The sequence below is a fragment of the Neophocaena asiaeorientalis genome, unplaced genomic scaffold (assembly GCF_003031525.2).
Source record: "Neophocaena asiaeorientalis asiaeorientalis breed wild unplaced genomic scaffold, Neophocaena_asiaeorientalis_V1.1 scaffold975, whole genome shotgun sequence".
NCBI lineage: Eukaryota > Metazoa > Chordata > Mammalia > Artiodactyla > Phocoenidae > Neophocaena > Neophocaena asiaeorientalis.
The window spans coordinates 961,132-982,446 of NW_020173266.1; the positions used below are offsets into that span (position 1 = coordinate 961,132).

A 21,315-nucleotide genomic window follows, 5' to 3' on the forward strand; every position below is an offset into this window, starting at 1 on the left:
TTTTGGCGGTATGCGGGCCTCTCACTCTTGTGGCCTCTCCCATTGCAGAGCACAGGCTCCGGACGCACAGGCTCAGCGGCCATGGCTCATGGGCCCAGCCGCTCCGCGGCATGTGGGATCTTCCCGGACCGGTGCACGAACCCGTGTCCCCTGCATCGGCAGGCGGACTCTCAACCACTGCACCACCAGGGAAGCCCTGACTGATCTTTTTAAAATTCTCTTTTGTTCTCATTTACTCCATAATTTCCACGCCCCTTTTCATGAAACAATTTGTTACCCTCCTAGTAAGTACTAGGTGCCCTGCTAGGAACCAAGTGAGAATACAGAAAGTGAAGACGTAGTTGCTGCTGCCGAGATGCTCACAGCCTAAGCCCCAAATGTCACATGATGGTTTCACTTACTCAGAATCACTTACTTTCCTGATCAACGAGAAATGAATTAAACCATATATAGAAGCCATATCAGTGCCACAATGGCAGTGACCTTGTTCTCCATATTTCCTCCTGTGTCCCCTCAGTGCCTAGCACAATGTAAATGGAGCACATAGTAGGTAGTTAATGAATAACTGTTGAACAGTGAATGAATGGAAGAGTGAAAATGGTAAGTTGTGAGAAGCTGTATATATTTATTTCTTATTGAGAAGAAGCCTAAAATAGAAGGTTATTTAATTCTCTGGTCCCTGGACAAACAATCCAGTCAGACCTCATTCAAATTACTACACTCAGATATTTCAGCTCATAAAATAGCAAAACAGTTGAGAAGGACCGACCTCAATGTTAAATATTCCTCTATAGGTATTTTACTGCTCCAAAATGAGAGGCCCAATATATTTATTTCCCTTGATAGAAGATGAAGAAAGACCAAAGATTTGAAAATAAAAGAACTTAAAGACCGGAGCTGCAAGTAGATAAGTTTAACTATATGTGTCTCGGTGTCATCACAGATCTGGAAAATTATGTTTAAGTACTGCACCGGAACACAAAGCAAGTTGGAAAAATTTAGGTGCCAATGTGCATAATTCAGAGAAAAGAAAAACTAAATTTCCAATGAAAACAAGTTTTTGTGTCTTTATCAAATAACTAAAGGAAATGCAACAGAGTAACAAAAAGCAACAAGCTCTACTGAGGGAATTATTTGACAAGGGAGACAGAGAGAGAAAGAAAGAGACAAAGAAAGGGGTGGGGAGGGAGGGAGGGAGATGGAGAGGAAAGTAAATCAGAAGGATATCAAGAAAGAAACAAAAGCATTGGAAGTCATGAAAGAGCTAAATACTGATAGTAAAAATGAATAAAAATGTTTACAAATTTAGCAAGAAAATACCCTAAGCCAATCAGACTCAAATAATGTAACTGCAGAATAAACAACCAATTAAAAAGCTGACTATGTAGAACTCTATACCAAAAGAAGTCTTTTCTTCAAATAAGAGGGAATAAGAGAAATAATGATTCAAGATTATATCTAGTGCTGATGAAAAATCTTTTAGATAAAAGTCAACATGCTAATCATTAATCCCAATAGTTTGTAATATAAAATTAGGTTAGCATTTGAGCATTTTCATTTAAAAAATCAGAATCAAAAGGTGTCACTATTTGGATAGGTAGTAGAATTAGTGGATAGTTATTTTGTGATGTATAAAACAATTTCAAGGGACATCCCTGGTGGTACAGTGGTTAAGAATCTGCCTGCCAATGCCGGGGACACGGGGTCGAGCCCTGGGCTTGGAAGACCCCACATGCCGTGGAGCAACTAAGCCCATGCGCCACAACTACTGAGCCCGCGTGCCACAATTACTGAAGCCCGCGCGCCTAGAGCCCGTGCTCCTCAACAAGAGAAGCCACCACAATGAGAAGCCCATGCACCACTACGAAGAGTAGTCCCCGCTCGCCACAACTAGAGAAAGCCCTCGTGCAGCAACGAAGACCCAAAGCGGCCAAAAATAAATAAATGAAATAAATTTATGAAAATTTAAAAAAAATTTCAAAAAGCTAAAAGCAGATTTTAAAAGACCATTTACTTTTTTTGGTACCATAGGAAAAAGTGAAAGGTTGGAAAGGAGGGAGTCATTATATGAATCAGTTCACATACTAGGTTTGATTAAGTAAATACGATTTTCTCATATGTTCAGATTAAAAATGGGACAAGAGAATGCCTATAAACAGTTGGAGATGAAAGGAGTTGAAGTAAAAACATGTAATTAAGTATGCACAGAGGTATCGTATATGGATTAAAGCTCAGCTCCACTGTCTGTGAGCACCGACTAAAGCCTCATCTGTCAATGAAGGATAATCATACCACCACTTAAGGGCAGAGTGAGGATTAAATCATGTATGGGTAAAGCATGTAGAATTCAATAAATGCTTGTTCCCATCATTTTCCTTTCCTGGCACCATATGGTTTTATATGTCTTAAAAATTATAGTGTAATATAATACCTAAAAAATAAACAGAGAAACTAACGTTTATTAAATACCTACAGTGAACCCGGAACTTTGCTAAAGCAGTTTAATATGGAGTTTTCATTGGTTTATGAACTGTACTATTCAAAGAAGATATAAAAACACTATTACCACAGAGCACGAGGTAGTGCAGCAAGTACCATGCTGTCTCCTGGATACAACTCTGATCTACCAAGAGGTCTATCCCTGTCTTGAATTATTGCTGTAACCTTGGGCAAGTCACTTAACATCTTTAGGTTTCAGTTTTCTCATCCATAACATGAGCGACGTTAAATTCTTAAACTCTAAGATGGCCTTCTGGTGTTAAAATTCTAACTAGGTTAGGCAACCTACTGGAATATTCCATTCCAGATGTTCTGGAAGCATTCCTAATTGGAAAATAAACTGCTACTTCTGCAAGAAATATACACTATTTTTGCTGTATGGTTAAAACAGTCAAGGAGCAGTTTTGCAGAAAATGTATACACATACTGCACTAAACACTGAGTTCAGACTGTACAGACAAAAAACATCACGTGACATACTCGGTTTTAACTGTATATCTTACTCTCCAAATGAAATTCAACAATCATGCAAAGTAGAAACTCTTATTGAAGTTTTCTAAATTGTGAGATACGATGTTATCACAATTTAAAAGGAATAAAAGCAAAAGCAATCCACCATTATTATGCAGATGACTTGCCTAGGAATATGTAGTTGATTAGCTAGACAGGTACATGCTTCAGAGGAGGCAGCAGAAAACAATGATTCTGCACTTTTGAGGACTATATCCTCCACCCCAAAAGTTATGAATCCTTAGGTTTACTTTTAATTCATCCAGGACCATGGGGTGGGGACGGGGAGGACACTGCAGCATTCAGAGTTAGTTATTGATTGAAATAGGGGGAAAAATGTCATCAGGGTGCTTCAGTGATCCACATATACATAGCAAGAGGGCCTTAAATTAAATCTGATTTCTGGGGCACTATGAGAAAACCGTATCATGAGCTCTTTCTCCTCTATAATTTCCTTAATTCCTTCCCAATCTTTGAAATTCCATGAACTGAAAAACTGATGAAAAACGGCTTTGAAAAAAGTGCCTCAAACTTGTTAAAATCACCAAAATATTTATCACTCACTATGTTCATGTATAGAAACATAATATTCAGTGTGTATTTCAGAAAAAAGTAAAAGTATGGATGTAAATTTTTCAAAATTGAAAACGGTTTTATTTGTAGACAATCTTTAGTATCATGATGGATGACTGTAAAATAAAATATAATAATCAGCAGCTTGATAAGAACCTTTAAAAATAACTTTATTAAAATGAAATAGAATAATGGATATCTTTAGAACACTGGATTCATTCTATAGCACAATTTGTAAAATATCAAAAGGCTGCATTCAAAGTAGTACTAGCAAGCAAATGCACTCTTAATAAACTTTCACCCCTTGGTTCACCTAGAATATAGTTAAAAAAAAAAAACTCTGCTAAGTGACGCTTAAAATCATAACCTTTACTATAACTTGAAAATAGCTCAACCAATTTGCATAATTGCTGGAATAGCATTTTTCAGCTCTATGTAGCACTTGTTCTCACAAAAGAAGCTGAGATATGGAGACCCATGACCAAGACAGGCTCTCACTTCAGGTCTACATTCATTTTGGTACAACCCCACCTAATTTCCAACAAAATAAGAAATACCCACTTTCTCTATACCGTATGACCATGATTTGGAGAAAATACATCATTCTCCCTCGCGCTCTCTCTCTTTCTCTCTCTGGCTAGGTAGGGTCACACTAAAGCATCCTGAGGCAGGGTATATGCAGAAGGAAATGACAAAAGGAGGAGAGGAAGAGGCAACATGTTCAGAGAAAGAATTATGCAGAAGTTCACCTGCTGTTGTCACGATCAAGACATGGAGAGGTGCGGCTGCAACAGAATAGATACTTTAGCACAGAGAAGGAATGGATAACGTGAAATATAAAGAAGGAAATCAGAAGTGACTTTCAACTGAGATATATTATTTATATACCAATACCGTATTCATTGAAAAAAAGATGGAAATACAAATGGGATACAGCTCTATGAAAATGCTGAGAGAAGAGCCAGGTATGGGGGCTCTGTAGCAACTCCCAGGCTAGGGAACTTGGATATTATAAAATCACTGGAACATGGATTTGTAGCCTTATTCAACTCTGGCTTACGTGGGCACTTAAAATCTAAATGTCCAAGAAGCTACAAAGCATCAAAAGGCATTATAATGAGTTTCAAAGTTTTCGATTTGATGGACATAGTTTTGCCTCCAAAGGTTTTCTTTCATACTTTCAAAATAATGGTAATGACCTTCTGGGCTCTTACAGAAGAAATGCAAACAGAAAAGGCACAATTTAAAAAAAATAGCTCCAATGACACACAATAGCAAAAACTATAAGGCAGAGTAGGTAACATTAATTACCTACTAGTATGTAACAAAAACTATGCAAACAAAATCTTAGTGCTTTTTTCAAGACTTTCACTCCCTGTTTTGGGGATTGCTGTCTTCCTCGCTGGTCATATTGTTGACTCCCACTTTACAGTCCTGCCTTTCACTCCTCTTCTACCTGAGTCTGCTCTTCCTCAAAACACTCCATACGTTTTTCACAGTGTTCACTTGGGTTTTCAACACCTGATGATATACAAATGGATATACATATCCTTTGGACCAGAAACCCAGCCTTACAAAACAGTTGTTTTGCTACTTATAAAATAATTTTCTTCATCCAGAAGAATTTACCTCATGTACCTTTTAAAAAAAGAGTGTTTGAAATACACTAACAGCTAAATTAACCGCTATATGTACTTAGATAAATATTAACGTTGTCAAATGAGAAACAGCTTTAACTTCCTTGAGTTTCAAATATCACCCTCCACTATTTGAGCTAACATCTTTACTTTTTTTTTTTTAAATAGACTATATTTTTTAGAGTAGTTTTAGGTTCACAGCAGAACCATCTTCAACATGTTTTTATGAAAAGGAAGTCCTTTAAAAGATTACTTTCTTATTGACTTCTAGTTACCATATCTTGTAGTATAACATCATGAATTGACATTTATTTGTTGGCACTTGGCTGTTATTAAAAAAGTATAAAAATAAAGACTTTCGAAATAATATTTCAAGTGAGTCACAAAACTAGCTCTCACTAGGAACTTGTGCCTTTCATCTGTTGATTCATTATGCACTTATGAAATAGGGAAGATTAAATTCAAATTCAATCTTGTCCAACCTTGTGTTGGATGTGATTATGACTGGGATACTAGAAATAATAATTGTTGGTTAGAGTGTGAATCAGTAAGGCAACTTCTTCAAGAACAACAACAAAAATATTACTGTCAGCCTTTCTTTTGCTAGCTATTGGCCGTATCTCTTGGTCAGAACAGGTTTTTTAATCACTGATACCTATTCTCCTATAGTGACAGACATTAGTCATCGGAAACAGTAGAAGTAAAAGAAAATCACTAATAGCGCTCATTGGTAGAAGCTGTGTCTTCCATTAATCTAAAATCCCTTTATCTAATCTAATAGAACATTATACATCAAATTAGTGGCATATGCATATAAAAGCTAACTTTATTATCCCTTCTATCAAAAATTATTTTTTTCTTATATTTTGGGCAGATTTTGAAGTGGCTTAGGAATTCACCCATTTAATTAAAGAGAAACTCAGTTCCTTGAAAACTATATAAAAACTATTACTCAGGAATCTGGTGTATAATGAATAAAAGTACAGGTCATTGTTACATGATATATTATGAATTTTATTCATATACATTCATATCATGGTAGCTTTCAAATACCATCACCCTCAGAATCACTGAGTTTTCAGTGGTAACTACCCATCCTCTTAGAGTCATCTTTTGCACTGTGTTCTTTCAAATACTACAGTAGAGACACAACTTTATGATAGATTACCTGATTAAAAATAATAAGTCAAACACTGCCATTATGAACTGTACCACATTGGTTATTGTCATTTAGAGGATTCAGAATACACTTTGTTTCACTGATTTGGAATTCGTTAAAGATGTGGAAAATGTGTATGGGGATTATATAAATACTAATGACTATAATCTATTGAGTACTTATTCTTTCTAGGCAAAATACTAACTACTTAAGAAGTGTCGAATCCTTAAAGCTCCACTATGGAATTCATAATATAACATTCATCTTATAGGTAAGTAAACTGAAACTTATATATTTTATACAACTTGCCCAGTGTCACATATTGAGTGTCAGGGCCAGGATCTGAATTCTGATTGATCTGATTCCAAACACACTCTTAACCATCATGTTATCTCTCTTCCAGAGATTGTCTTCCAAGTTCAAATAACAACACATAGGCGTGTTTCTTAAAGGTAGTGGCTAGGTTTTACTCATCTATGTTCCTTAGTGCCTGGCACAAGGTTTGATACATTGTAGAATTCAACAGTGTGTGAAGAATGAATACTTAAGTAAACGGAAAGGATAAAAAATATTTGAAGTAACTAGTCATATGTTAATTACCTAAGTCACCCTTAAAGTCAAACTTTTATTAGGCAATTTTGTTCCTTTCTAACAGTTTGTATAAAACATATATATCTGCTCTATTGGTACTTGTAGAATATACCAGTGCCAAGGCCCCAGTGACAGAGACTGTGATGTAACTGATTTGAGTTGGGGCCTAGGCATCAATATTTTTTAAAGCTCCCAGGTGATACCAATGTACAGCCAGAGTTGAGGATTAGCATCAGTGGTCAGGTGTGAAGTTCACAGAAAAACTGATTTATTAGAGACCAAGATTTTAAAGATCCTTATTTTAATGAGTGATTATACTTTAACCACTGGACACTCTTGTTTCATCATAAGTAATCAATTCTAATTACTTACACATGTATCTAGTTTTATACTATTGGTATGTATACTGATGTACGTCATCTGAGTATTTTACTGCCCTTCAGTAGTTAAGACTTCTTTAAGAAATTCCTTTTATAAAGTAAATTATTTTGGAAATTGAAATATCACCATAACACTTTGACTCTTTTATAAATTCGGTTACTAATAGTTAATTATATTTTGCTTAAAATAATCTTGTCACTTTGTAGGCTGGGTATGGGCTTCAAATACTAGACTATGGTTTCTAGATTCTGAACTATTATCCCTCAACACTCTAGGTCCAACTTTCTTTTTTTTTTCTTCTCATCATTGTTGAAAAACTTAGTAGCAGAATGCAATGTTATGCTTTTTGAATAATTTATAGCTGTCAGATTTTAATTATTTTATACTTAAAAATATGTAAGTAAATTTGGATGAAGTTTAATTGATTTTTAGTCCCTTGAATAACACCTGCATCAAGAACTAGCTTTTACTTATTTAACAAAGAAGAGTATTATGATTATTTTCAATAACTAATTTTACATTCATTCTCCGAGCCTTTAACAGAAGATCAGGCTAAGAAGTACAACATTTTTAACTACAATATCTTAGAATGCTTTCCTGAAAGGAGAATATTTTAGAATAATCAGAACAAGAAAAGAATCTACTAAAAATAGTTCTGGGGATTATGGAAAAGGAGCTTGGGATAATAATTTAAATCAAAATATTATATTTAGTTAGATAAAATATGAGCAAGGATTAAAAGTGATTAAATAAAAACATCTTAAAAGTTTATATGTAATTATGAAATTACTATACAACTTGACACCATTGAAATGTAAGGAAAAAGCAATCATGAAGAGTTTACAATTTCAAACTCCTTAAGGAATTTATATTCCACATAATTGAATCCTTATAACTTAAGAACATCTTTAAGAATGCTTAAAATTATTAACTCAAAGCCCTACTTTTTAATGAGTTAATATAAATAGGCAGCATTTCTTAAGTAGTGGCAAATATATTATCTGGATGACTTTTAAAAGATAACTGAGAACCTGACTGGTTGCATTCAAATTTTCCTTTTTAGAATATCCCAACTTCAAACAGCTTGTGAACTCCTCTATACATTTGTATGACTCACACTTCTGTAAGCGTGATTTTAAATGCATTAATACATAAGCAAAGGCATTTATGAAACTGGTCAGTTAATCTTAGTAAACAGAAATTTCAAAAAAGCAAATGATCTTGCCCCTCTTTTCAAGGCCATCTTAGAGACAAAAATGTGAACAGTAAGGAGGCCACTGGTATACTCTGGTTAGTCAGCAAGCTGTTTGACGCAATTCTACGACTTATTTGAAAACAATGGTCAGTTCTTCTGTGCTGAATTCAACGCTTTTTGCTGGTTTGTTTGTGTGGATAGAGTCCATGGTGGATAAAGCAGTGACAAGTTTTCAAAAAGGTCACTTCCCCTGTAAGCTAGCCATCAGCTAAAGCTACTGGACAAAGCTGTTATTTTCACTCATCTCTTTTTACCTCTCGATCTGGATGCATAATATTGATTTACTTACCCTGAATGAATAGGGCTGGAAGAAAGAGCCACGTTGTCTAAGTTCTCAGTGCCCCAGCTTAGACGATAAGAATTCCTTTCTGCCTCCTTGGCTAGAGTTGACACCTAAACACAAAGAACACTGGATTTAATAAAAAGACGTTCCTTCAATTAAATTAAAATATAATGAACTTTAAAAAAATGGCGTGACAGGAAAGTGGTATTACCTGGAAAAACGCTCATTTAAAAATATGATAGAAGACCAAGGCATTTAAAATGTATCTTTATAATGCATTCCCATTTAAATTATATTATTGATATAGGATCACATTTCTGTAATTATCTTTGAAAAGAGTGGGTGTTCATCTACTTCCTATATCCAGCCAAAGCTGATAAAATTATATCTAAAATGAAAATATTCCATAACAAATTCTACATCTTTTCTAATAGAAAACAATTTTAAATATAGAGACACATTTTAACCTGTACCTTTCATCTTATACCTTAAATGCATCCTACCTTACATTTTCCTTTAATAGAGATTTTATAAAGGAAATGAGTTTTATATATAATGTCCACAGGGAAGAATCCAGTATAGCTGAAGAAACAAGCAGTATGTTATTTTAGAAAAACCCTGCTCACTGAAAAATGAAGTAAACACTTTTTATGTTTTAGAAAAACTCTTAAATCCCTTATCCTAGATTATCAACTGAATTAACACAATGTTTTTTAGATTAAAAAACTTCCTCTGGACATTTCCGGCATCCGATAATGCTAAAAAGCTCTCCAGAAAGCAGAAATGTGAAGGCAAAAAGTCACATACCTGGTGACTGGGGATCACAACTGTGTCGTCAATCATGGCACTGTCCCTCAGGTATGAGGCATGGCTCAGGGTGTGAGACCTGTCGGAACTGAAGGATCGAAGGCTGGTAGGTTGGCAGGAGGTCATGGTCAAATACCAACAGCAGTAGTAGGGTTGGGAGGATGAAATGATGAGCCGAGCAGGAGAGTGAAAAAAGCGTGCTATTAGCTAACAGTGCAACTTCCAGGGGGACATAAATCGCAACCGTGGAAGAAGGAAACACAGGTCTCTGTGTTGCCGTACCTCTCTGTCCCACAACTAAACTAACGTATCTTTTGACTGGTTCCTACCACTCAATGGCAAGGGCACAAGGGAATCCAGAAGATAAAATTTGATACTCCTAATCTGATTCATTTTCTTCCCAGAAATGTCTGAAACCAACAACTGTAGCTTACTGACTGCCACTATAAGAAATTCACACAGAAAATAATTCCAGGATAGATTGCTTAAATCTGTGTTAAATGTAAATCTCCCTGCAACTAAGAAAAATATTAGGGGGCGGGGGAGGGGACTACGACAGCCCTTGGAGAGAATGAAATGAAAGCACAGGTTCCATTTTCACTCATTTTCCTTTCTCTCCACGCCTCTTTTTCCTCCTCTCCAACTGTGAATGACTGAATGTTGGTGCACACCCCTGGAAGCTACAGAGTGAGATGAACTGTGGCCAGATGCATGTTTCCTGCGGAAGTGGTGTCCCTCCTGTTTGTCCCTGGTGTTTCCAACAATGCTATTTCAAAGGACAGCACTGTTCCTTGTGCATGTCCTGTGTGTGGTGAGTGAAGCACCAAAGAGTGCTGGTTGCTGTGGCAATGAGATGCAAGAGCACAAGAAACTGTTTCCAAGACCAACCCACAAAACACACACATCCGCCGGCACGAAAACGAACTGCCAGTAGACACTGACCCAAACTGAGGTCTGGCTTCAAAATGGGATTTAGGCATTGATAATCAATGCTTTACATTTCTGATAAATCTGAATTTCAAAGTTCTGAATTATATACTCAAATGACATTGGTGAACCTTGACATTTGCATAGATTCAATTTCATTCCTTCCTAGTCAATTTGTACAATCAAATGACAAATAGATTGATAACTTAAATAAACTACACTTTATACATGTTAGTCCAAGTATTAAAGATCTGTATTCAAAATATTAGCCCAAAGCCCATAGGGGAAAGTAAAGAGATATGCAAACTTTCACAATATTGATAGAAGCAAGGTTTCATTTACGTTTAGCTAGTAGGTATGTGGCTAGTGAAGCGCTACAGAATTATGGACTAAACATCAAGTTAGCATATTTATTAGCTGAAGCTATTTTCTTTTGCAAATATACCTAAGTTTGTAAGCCATATACTGTCATCTTTATGAGGTGTCAATATTGCCAACTTCAATTATTTTTGAGGAAATCATCACTTGGTAGATAATTCATAGTAATTTGGGGCTCTCTCCTATTCTGCTGTAGGATTTATGCCCCCAAAGTGAATGCTGAATATTAGAGGGTAAGTGACATGAATCAAAAAAAGTTTAACTGTCTGATCCTGGGACTTCCCTGGCAGTCCAATGGTTGAGACTCCACGCTCCCAATGCAGGGTACAGGGGTTCGATCTCTGGCTGGGGAACTAAGATCCCACATGCCACATGGTGTGGCCAAATAAATAAATAATCAAATATACTTCAATAAAAAATAAAATAAATATTTAATTGATCCTATGTTTTTACACCTATATTAATCTGTGTTTATAATAAAATCAAATCTAAATAGAATTTGACAATATACTATTTTATGTTATATAAGCTCTTGGGGAAGATTGAGGCTCCTGACACGGCCAAGGCAGGAGCAGCCTGAATGCCTAGCAAACCCATTCACAGGGGTTTTAGTCCTGGCACTTGGAAACAGCTTATATTATAGCTGTTTTTACAGCTGTGCAGTTAGATTTTGATGGTGCGCTTCATAAACAGCTGCTGTGACCAACCTTGGTGTGCCCTTGAAATTGACGATGGGAAGGTGATTAAATTATTGGGGAAAGGGGTTTTTAATCTCAGCAAAAGCTTGTCTCAATTAGTGGACTGAGCATTTTTTTTTTCCTGCACTTGTATTGTTTTGTACCAGGCAGCACTAAGATCAACAGCTCTTAAATTCTATTATCCTTTATTTTGTTTTGAATTGAGCCAAGAGAGGGCAAACAGTAGAGGTCAACCTCTTGAAATGATATGGTGTCTACAGGCTCAACCATCTGCCCCCATTAGTTCTGTTGGGCTCAGATTTGTTAATTACTTAATCTCTATCCTCAGCTTTAAAATTCAAAGATCCAGATGGTGACTTTACACATTTAAAAGTGCTAGATTTATATGAATGAACAGTACTAAAGGACCAACAGGCACTGGAGTAAAGGAGTAAAGATGCCTGCTCATAACAGCAAGTAGAGACGTCGTCACTACGTAGATTAACCCTTAAAGGCAGCACTGGAATAGTAGAAACACAGGTCTCAAAGGGGAAATGGAAATTTAGCTTGGATGGGAACAACTCGAATGGCAAAAAGAAGGTACCAGTGACGTGGCTGCCACTACTGTAAATGTGTAAACTTTGAAAAAAAGGCAGCCAGGTCTCAATGGCCACTCTCAGGGAGGCACCACAACTGGGTGGATGTCTGTCTGCTTTAGGAATGAGGTATTAAAGAGCTCATTTGGCTGTGAATGTAGAGCTACATCCTGCAATCAATGTATCAGTAATAAAGGTGGATTACTGATATCCATCTACCTGATACCTGGGTCTATCTTTCAATTGGTTTTGAAACAGGAGCAAAGGGGTGTTGGTGCTATTTTTTGTCTTTCCTAGAGCCCCAACAGGAAAGAAATACAGGGGGAGAAGAAAGGAAAGAAAAAGACAAAGTGACTGACCACAAAAAGGAGATTGGGGTAAGGAGAAAAAGATATTAGAAGATGCAGACAGAGAGTGAGGAAAGTTGGAGAGACAGAGGGAGAGAGAATAAGTTGAAACTATATGTCTAAATATCTCTATCCTCTGATTTTATTCTAGTTCACTCTGCTTACTGCCTTCTAAAATGCTAATTGGTATTTAATCAATGTTTATAGTTCTAACTGATCTTTTTTCTATGATGTCATAGAATCTACTTAAATGAAATATATGAAGTAAGAATATTCCAAGAGTAAAGAAATTATTCTCTCTAAAGGAATCATGACCAGCACAAAGGTCTGGGATAACTCAAGTCTCTGGATCAGAAATTGCCTACCCTGATTTAAAACAGTGCAAGCAAATTCAAATATTTTGTGCCTTTTTTTTTTCCCCAGTAAGTCAGAGGTGGTGCTGTTCAGTTAATAAATCTGCAATAACACATATCCATAAAAGTGTCAATTTTTACTTGCTGTTTAGCTAAGGGATAGGCCAAAAGTTTTTTATGATCTTAAATTTATACTTTTTTCACCATGATACAACTGGTTTCTGGACACATATTAGGTGGTATCAGAGTCTGTAATTCCACAGAAAAGTATAATAATTACTATCTTAGGAAGCTGCAATATTTATTAGACATCCAATGGACGGTGTTTTCAAACCTACTGAGCAAGTGAATATCCAAAAATGTTAATGTGTCTGATTTAATACATGGAGAATCTTTTGTGGTTCATTGTTATTTAGCGTTTTACATTGAATTTGAATAGTATTTTAAATTTGTGAGTAATAATAAAATAAAATGGACACAAAATCCAACGAATCAACTTGACTGTGTTTCTATTCAATGTGATTAAAATTTACCTATCTTTATTCTTCTGCATCCATGTTCATTTTAGGCACCTGAATCATTTTTTTTTTAATCATCTCCAACTATACATAGGCTAATTAGGTTCCTTTTGGGGAAGCCATGCTAATGTTTTATCAACCACAAGGTGGAGCTGTGACAGTTAAAACAGTCAGGCCTGGGGCCTGTCACAGACTTTGATTCTAGTAAAATATTCACCCTTCTAGCTTGAATAGATATTCAATTTAATACATAAAAATCCTAATTTGAGAATAAATCCATAATTCTAGAATATAAGCACCCCCTGCCAAGACAGACAGACAGACAGACAGACAGACAGACACACACACACACACACACACACACACACACACACACATTGAGCAGGGAGCAGGGAAATGTGGATGTATCCAGGAAAATCATGTTTTCATGCTATGTAATACCTACCTGGGCATGGTACTATTGAAAGCACACCAAATAAAGAAATAATGAAAAGGAAAAAAATGGTTACCGAAAAAAGGTAACTTATATTGAATTGTCTAAGCAAAATTTAAAAAATAAATAAAACACTGCATTGCAATCATGAAAATGAGATACTGACTATAATTCCATCTTGGAGAGCATGAATACATCTGGTGTTCTAGAAATGCAAGTGTGGAGCTGGACAACAGCTCACGTCTTCAATGTTTCATATCTCCTGTCTTTACAAGCTGAGAAGTATTCAGTTTAGGTAGAATCCTCTAACCACTGACCCCTGTCTTATAGAAAGTATTGTTCTAAATCTTTCTCAGTACTAAGTACTTTCAAAGAAGGCAAAAGGATCAAATCAAGCACTTACTCTTAGTAAAAGAAATCAAACTGGAAAAAAAAAAAAAGGATTTTTGGATAACAGTAATATGATTATTCATAGCTTATTATGAATTTTTGCAAAGCCATAAACATTTCACTTTATTGAAATTTGAAGCTTTTTAAGAATCTCAGACTGTGAGGCCCAAATCAATCAGTGTATCAAAATTCAATATCTAGAACACTGACACCATCACAAGCTCCCCTACCCTCATCTGCCAAATGGTTCCTCCTTGTGTACCCTGATCCCAAGGACCACTCTCTACCTAAGTCATTGAAGCCAAGGAGCCAATCAAGTCTCCTTCCTCTTCTTCACCCACCCCATGAAATCCATCGCCAGATCTGGCCAGTTTTACCTCACAGATATGTTCTCAAATTTTTCATTTCTAAAACTCTCCCCATGACTGCTACCACCCAGGTTAGAGTTCAAGTCGTATCCCAGCAACTTCAGCGAACATTACCGCAATAATTTCTCAGGTGGTCGATACTGCCAAGTGTAGCCCTTTGACTACTTTCCTCTAAAATTCATCCTCTATATCACGGTCAGAGGGATCCATCCGAAATGTAAATGTGACCTCCCCTCCTGCATACTTACACTCCAGCCACACTGCACTATTCTGTTTCTCTCACACACCACGAGCCTTTGCTCACCTTATTTAAGGCTTCAAACGCCCTCCCCACCTTTCTTCACCATCATCACTATTATTCTGTCTCGGTTTGGGCTCATTCCCTCCAGGAAGCCCGAGCCTCAGGGCTCCAGTTGCACTCTGTGGGTACCACTAGCTTCATCTCTCTCTCACTCCATTAGATTCTGAACTTAGCAATTACATATTAGTCATGTTTGTACCTCTGGTACCCACCACAAAGCCAGCCCAGAAAGGCACTCATTACACGCACACTGAATTGTTTTAAAAAAAAAAAAAAAAGATAGGAGGGAGGCGTTAGTACTCAAGGGAAAGGCCCAAGAAAAGCTTGTTTTTGCTAATTGCCCATTCAGAATTGACTACTCTTTAAGGCACTTATTTCTTACACTCCAAATGTGCTGGATACAGCCAGGAATAGAGCCAATATTAAAGTTATAAACCTCAGATAATTGATTAGCAAAAGACATTACACTATATGTACAACCTACATGCTTAACCTAAATTGACAGTCATACTTTTGATGAGGTACCACGGAATGTTCTTAATGAGTTTACCTCAAAAAATAATAAACACCTGGTGTGCTAGTTAGTAATAACCCAAAAAATTGATTGTATATTTCAGAATATAATATAAACCTCCCTGGATTTGGCTATAAAATCTGGGCTCCTTCAGATTTTGCTATCATTGCTTTTGGTATCCAGGCTCTTTAGGGATTCTGTTCTGATTCTTTTTCACGAAAAAATCAGTTCCAGGCAACATTTCCTTCTCAATTTGTTACCTTTTAATCCTTCTTCACAACATACTTTTGTTCACAGAAACTATGGCCCTAACAGAAAACCCCAAGGAGATTGGGAGGATCTTATAACTGCCGTTTAGTAAGAGTGTCCATAAGGCAAAACCGTCCTTTTAATTTGCCTAGAGAAAAAAGTTGCAGATGATAAAAAATATCATATTTTAATGGTTCAGAGCTCTTTACTGATCACGGCTCTGATTCTTACAATGCTTGACTCCTACTAAACTACTTAATCTCTCTAGGCCTCAGTTTCCTTTAAAATGGACACGAAGTTGTTAGAGAACGCAGTAAGATAACATGCTAACTGCTGAGAGGAGTGAGATACCTATCTAGTGTCAATAATGGTGTCTACTTTTTAAATTATTATCATAAAAGTGTGTTGCACTCACTTCTGATATCAAGGGAAAGCTTTATGTGAATACCTGTCAGAGCGTCCTCCCTCCAAGCTGTATCTCAGGTAATTCATCCCATCCAGGAACTGACTGCTAGGTAGGGAGTCATCACCCAGTTCTTTTAGATCCTCAGGTCTAAGGTACTCTCCCCCATCACCTGTCATTGTGTCATCACCTTGAAGCAATCAGAGAAAGATGGAGAATTACTTGTTAAATGTAATATCGACTACAAAATATGATTATGATTGTGAAGAAATCAGCATAATAGCACTGACATCACTGAAACACTGCACGCTAGAAAAAAAACAGAAACAGAACACATGCAACTGAAGAGTGCTAAAACTCAGGTAAACAATGTTTGACCCATTTTTCTATTACCTACTAAGAAGAAATAATTACCTGAATTGGAATTCTTTTAATATCAATTTTCTTTACTCATTTCTTTATCCCGATAGCTGATTTATCATGATAGCTGATTTATAGCTTTATATTTAACTTAGCAATTAGCACAATATGTAGACAACTTAGCTTCTGTCTATAGTATCAATAATTTTGTACGTAATGTCCAGCATTAACAGCCTTTTCATGTAATTGACAATATGCTAAGAAATACCTACTGCTCTAAAACAAATAAGAGGTGTATTAAATGGAACAATATGACTTATAAGATTAGCAAAATGTGCACATTAGGGAAAGAACACTAGAACGAAGTAGACAGATTATGACATTGTAATAGACAACCTTGAATTTAATTTTAAAATCATTACGGAGCATAAAAAGGATGCTTTGCTGGAAACTAGATGGTTTCCCAAAAGTGAAGTACAGGGAAAAAAGTGAGACAGATAATAATTAAGCAGTGGCCAAAAGCGATGATTAAGTGTTGTAGCTCTCATTTGGAAGCACAGATGGTACGAGTACATTCCCTGCCCATGAACTGGAATAGAACACTTTTAAAAATACACATTTCAGGAAATTCAATAAATGATACCTCGGTCACAGAAATGCTCTCCATACCATTACTGTGCTGGGATGGGGCACGAGGCATTAGTACTCAAGGGAAAGGGGGAGTAATTTAGCTGAAACACTTTTTGATGACCCTTGAAGTGTACTAGTCACACACTGAAAGCCTGATAACCAACGTGAGGGAAACGTGAAAGAACGTAGTTCAGTCCTATAATTAAATAAATATTTATTTTAATCTCATCTGCTTCAAAGAAGCGTTCTAAATCAATACTAATTTATTTATAACGATACAGCATTAAAGACTTTTAAGAGGAATATGTTTTCAGCATCTCATTACTTCCCTGTATATATGATCCTAAGAGCCCATAATCAAGACTATTAGCTCTCTAAATTACTTAAAGGCAAAGACACTTTGAACAAAAGACCTTCCAGTAAATAGAGATGTAACTTATTCACCACTAAATTTTTTTCTCAAAGTCAGTGCATTTAATATTTGGCAGTTACAAATCTCATCATTAAAATTACTTTTATTGCTCCTCAGTGAAATCATTAGATTTTTATTTAGTTTTAGCTAAGTGAATTAGGCTACACAGAGTAGTTATGAAAAGTTTAGTCTTTAAAATCAGATAGACCTGGGCTCAAATTCTAATTCTACTACTTACTGGCCAGTTAATCTTCCTAAGCCTCAGCTGCCACAAGAAGAAAATGGGAATGATACTAATAATCTATGTCACGTGTCAGTTATCTGAGTTAAGTAACATATAAGGATTATAACAGAGTTCTGGAATATAATAATCGCCAGTTATCATTTTTATCAATACAAAGTGATCTAAGTGTTGACACACCAATGAAATATGAGCTAAATTTCACTTATGAGAATAATTTTTGAAAAATTTAAAGAAAAATATAATTGCACTGTTTAGATATTTCATAAATCTGACAACTCTAATGAAAACATGAATACGTTTTTAAAATTAATTTTGTTAAAGTGGTTCCCCCCAACTCTTGTATATATTCTCTTCTTCAAAGTGTTCCCTCACAAAACACGATGCAGCAACAGCAGCAATCCAGGGATAAATAACAATATAGATGAACATGAAATGCATGATGTTGGTGAACTTTAAGAACCAAAAAGGTCAGAGGAGGGAGAGATCACTTTAGAATAATGTAGTGGGTTGGGTAATGTCTCCCCTGCCCCCAAATTTCATGTCTACTTGGAAGCCCAGGATGTGGTCTTATGTGGAGATAGGGTCCTTGTAGATGTAAGTAAAGTAAGGATTTAGACGAGATCATACTGGATAATTGCAATGAGGGTGTTTTTTACAAGAGGAAGAGGAGGACACACAGAGACAAAGAGGAGAAGGCCACGTGAAGGCAGAGGTTTGGAGTGATGTGTCTACAAGCCAAGGAACACCAAGGATTGCTGACAGGCACAGAAGCTGGAAGAGGCGAGAAAGGGTTCTTTCCTAGAGACTTCGGAGGTTAGCATGGTCCCACCATGGACTTCCAGCCTCTAGATCCGTAAGAGAATGAATCTGAGCCACCAGCTGTGGTAATTTGTTGTGGTAGCCCTAGGAAATTCCCAAGGAAGCTGGAGAAGGAATCACTGCACAAGGAATGGGAGCTGGTCAATTGCTTGGGGGCAATTTTGATGGGCAGAGATGATGGTATTTCAGGTGAGAGGCTAGTGTGTAAAGGGTCATGGAGGGCAGTAAAAACAGTATGAATAAAAGAGTAATACGCATTACTTACTTAGAGAATACTAAGTGGAATAACTTAGCACTACTCAGCGTCCATGCTGGTGAGCAATGGCAGAAAGTCCAGGAAGAAAGTTGGTGTCTGAACAGAGTGACAAGATCGTGAAGCTTGGACATTTTATTATAGGACTTGTGGGACTTATGTGTTCCACTATTTCCCCCTTCTTGTTTAATTGGTAAATCTTTATATAGGGGTATTTTTATGAGTCAAATAAGTTGGGATCCCCATTGCTTTATTTCTGGGAGAAAAAAAATTCTAAGATCAATTCTAAGACTTGGTTTACCAAAACACAGGCATTGTCTGGTTTGGATATAAGCCTAAATTATTTTCAGAAAAAAATATGCACGTCCTGTTAACTTTTGAGAAAACTAAGCCTAGTCTTATTTATGAAAAAGTGAAGGGAATGACTGAATGCAGGATGTCATATAATACAAGCTGTACCTTATGGATCCCTTGAGCAAGAGGCCTACAGAACTATGTAAAACCCCAAAGTCTGCTAGAATATACTCTCTCTCTTTCTCTATTCCCCACTCTACTACCCTCCCACCCCTAATCCCCAAGAATCTAAAATAATTGAGCTTTGCTTTCTAGCATCTAATTCCTAATTTCACCCAGATTAGGGCATCCTGCCCATCTTCAGAGTCAATCTGCTTTTGCATTTCATCTTGCTTCTCCTAATTTGCCAGTTCTCACCACAGTCTCTTAGCAACCAAGATGGTTACAGAGAACAAAGACAACTCAAAATAAGTTTCAATTTCTTGGTTCTTAAAATTACTCAAAACTCCTTAATACAGTAGGGCCTGCACTTCAAGTTTTCTGTCTTATTCCTCTCATCTTCCCCTCTTGTTATTCCTTGGTAAAGAGAAGGTTTATGAGTGAAGGAAAGAAAAGAGAAAAGAAGGAAATCTAGCTGGATTGACTCCCAGTATGGAGAAGCAACGCCCAGTGCTGGCAGTTTTATCTTGTAAAAGATGCAAGCAAACTTACTTACATGAACTTAGCTTTCCCCCTCTTGTGCATAAAGAAACTTACTATAAGACAGAAGGAAAGCAACTGGAAGAGTACATTTTTAATCAAATGTATCAAATTGTGTGCCTCTGGTGTCCAGTCAATGTACAATTTCAAAACCCCTGATTACACTGAGTTCTGTGAAATAGTGGATGTCCTTTACATTCTCCTTCATTTCTGCATTTTGATGGCTTTATTACAATGCTATCTGACTAAGACAGCTGCTACATTAAAAAATCCCCTCCTAGTTTCCATGTTACCAAATGTGAAGTTTAGAGGTTTGGGGACACCTATGGTGGCCTTAGGTGTATATCCTGATGTCTTGATTATGTCTCAGAGAGAAATGGCCCAAAGATGCAAAACCCCTAAATGCTGTTGCCAGTGGCCAGATGCTAACCCAATGTTGGAATTAGCTGGAAAGGTACCTGTTTAGGTACTAATCTCACCAGTGCTACCATAAAATGTCTCTCCCAGGATATGTGTGCATAAAGCATGCTATGCAATAGTACATATCTGCAGTGTGGGATGGAAAGTAGAAATGCCTGTAGAAAATGAAAAATCAATTTGGGAAAAATATAATACAGCTCAACATTTTAAATGTTATTAATGTGCCCAAAAAATAAGATAATCATATCCTTGCCTTTCATCTTGGTAAGTGAGACGACCTCTACAGTCCAAGGCTAGCCTATCCCGGCCTTCAAATCCTCATCTTCTTTCATCGTCCTAGATACCTTGTCTGCTAGGACCTTCATCTTCAACCTCTACTTCTCTGTCAGCCCTTTCTTTCCACAGTAACATCATCCATATTTCTGCCATCTTTGAAATACAGCTTCCTCCAGCTCTTTAGGCCTTCTTTATTTCACACTCTGAGTCCTCTTCCTTTCATAGTCAAACCTATTAAAAGAGGCTTTCTATTTTACAAATTAATCAGTGGCCAAGAGGTGATTTCTTCTTTGGAAAACTACCCTCCTTAACTTCTCTGACATAAATCTCCCCTGGTCTTCCCCCTACCTCTTTGAGTCTTTCTTTTCAGTCTCTACTCTCCTTAAATGTTGATACTTCCCATCTGACTTTTCTTCTCATTTGACAAATTATCGTGTGTTTTTAAAACTTCAAGGACCACCTATATTTTGCCTACACATATATCTGCGTCCATTCCAAACCTCTCTCACAAACTCAACATGCACATTCAAATGCTTCCTGGACTCCACCTAAACTTCCTATAAGCATCTCAGATTCAGCATGGTAGCATACAACTCATCTTCTTCCCCACCCCACTCTCTGCCCATCTGCTTCTCTGCAAATTCCCTACAGCAGCAAACAGTACAACTACTTCCCTACCCTAGCCAAGGGTGGGCGGGGGAAAGGGATGAAGGTCTGCTTTCACATAAGATTTTGAATTTAAATATTTAACTCTTGTTT

General features: G+C 36.7%; 1 protein-coding gene across 4 annotated transcripts in view; it reads right to left on the reverse strand.

The window, feature by feature from the left end:
* Positions 1-21,315, reverse strand: part of ANK2 (ankyrin 2) — a 238,632-nt gene that overhangs the window by 54,583 nt on the left and 162,734 nt on the right. For all 4 annotated transcript variants that reach the window (XM_024745661.1, XM_024745659.1, XM_024745658.1 and 1 more), the window contains exons 23-25: positions 16,195-16,339; positions 9,696-9,798; positions 8,895-8,998 (exon numbers count right to left, since the gene is read on the reverse strand). In XM_024745661.1, coding sequence (XP_024601429.1) covers positions 8,895-8,998; positions 9,696-9,798; positions 16,195-16,339 — 352 coding nt within the window. The remainder of the gene's footprint in view (positions 1-8,894; positions 8,999-9,695; positions 9,799-16,194; positions 16,340-21,315) is intronic.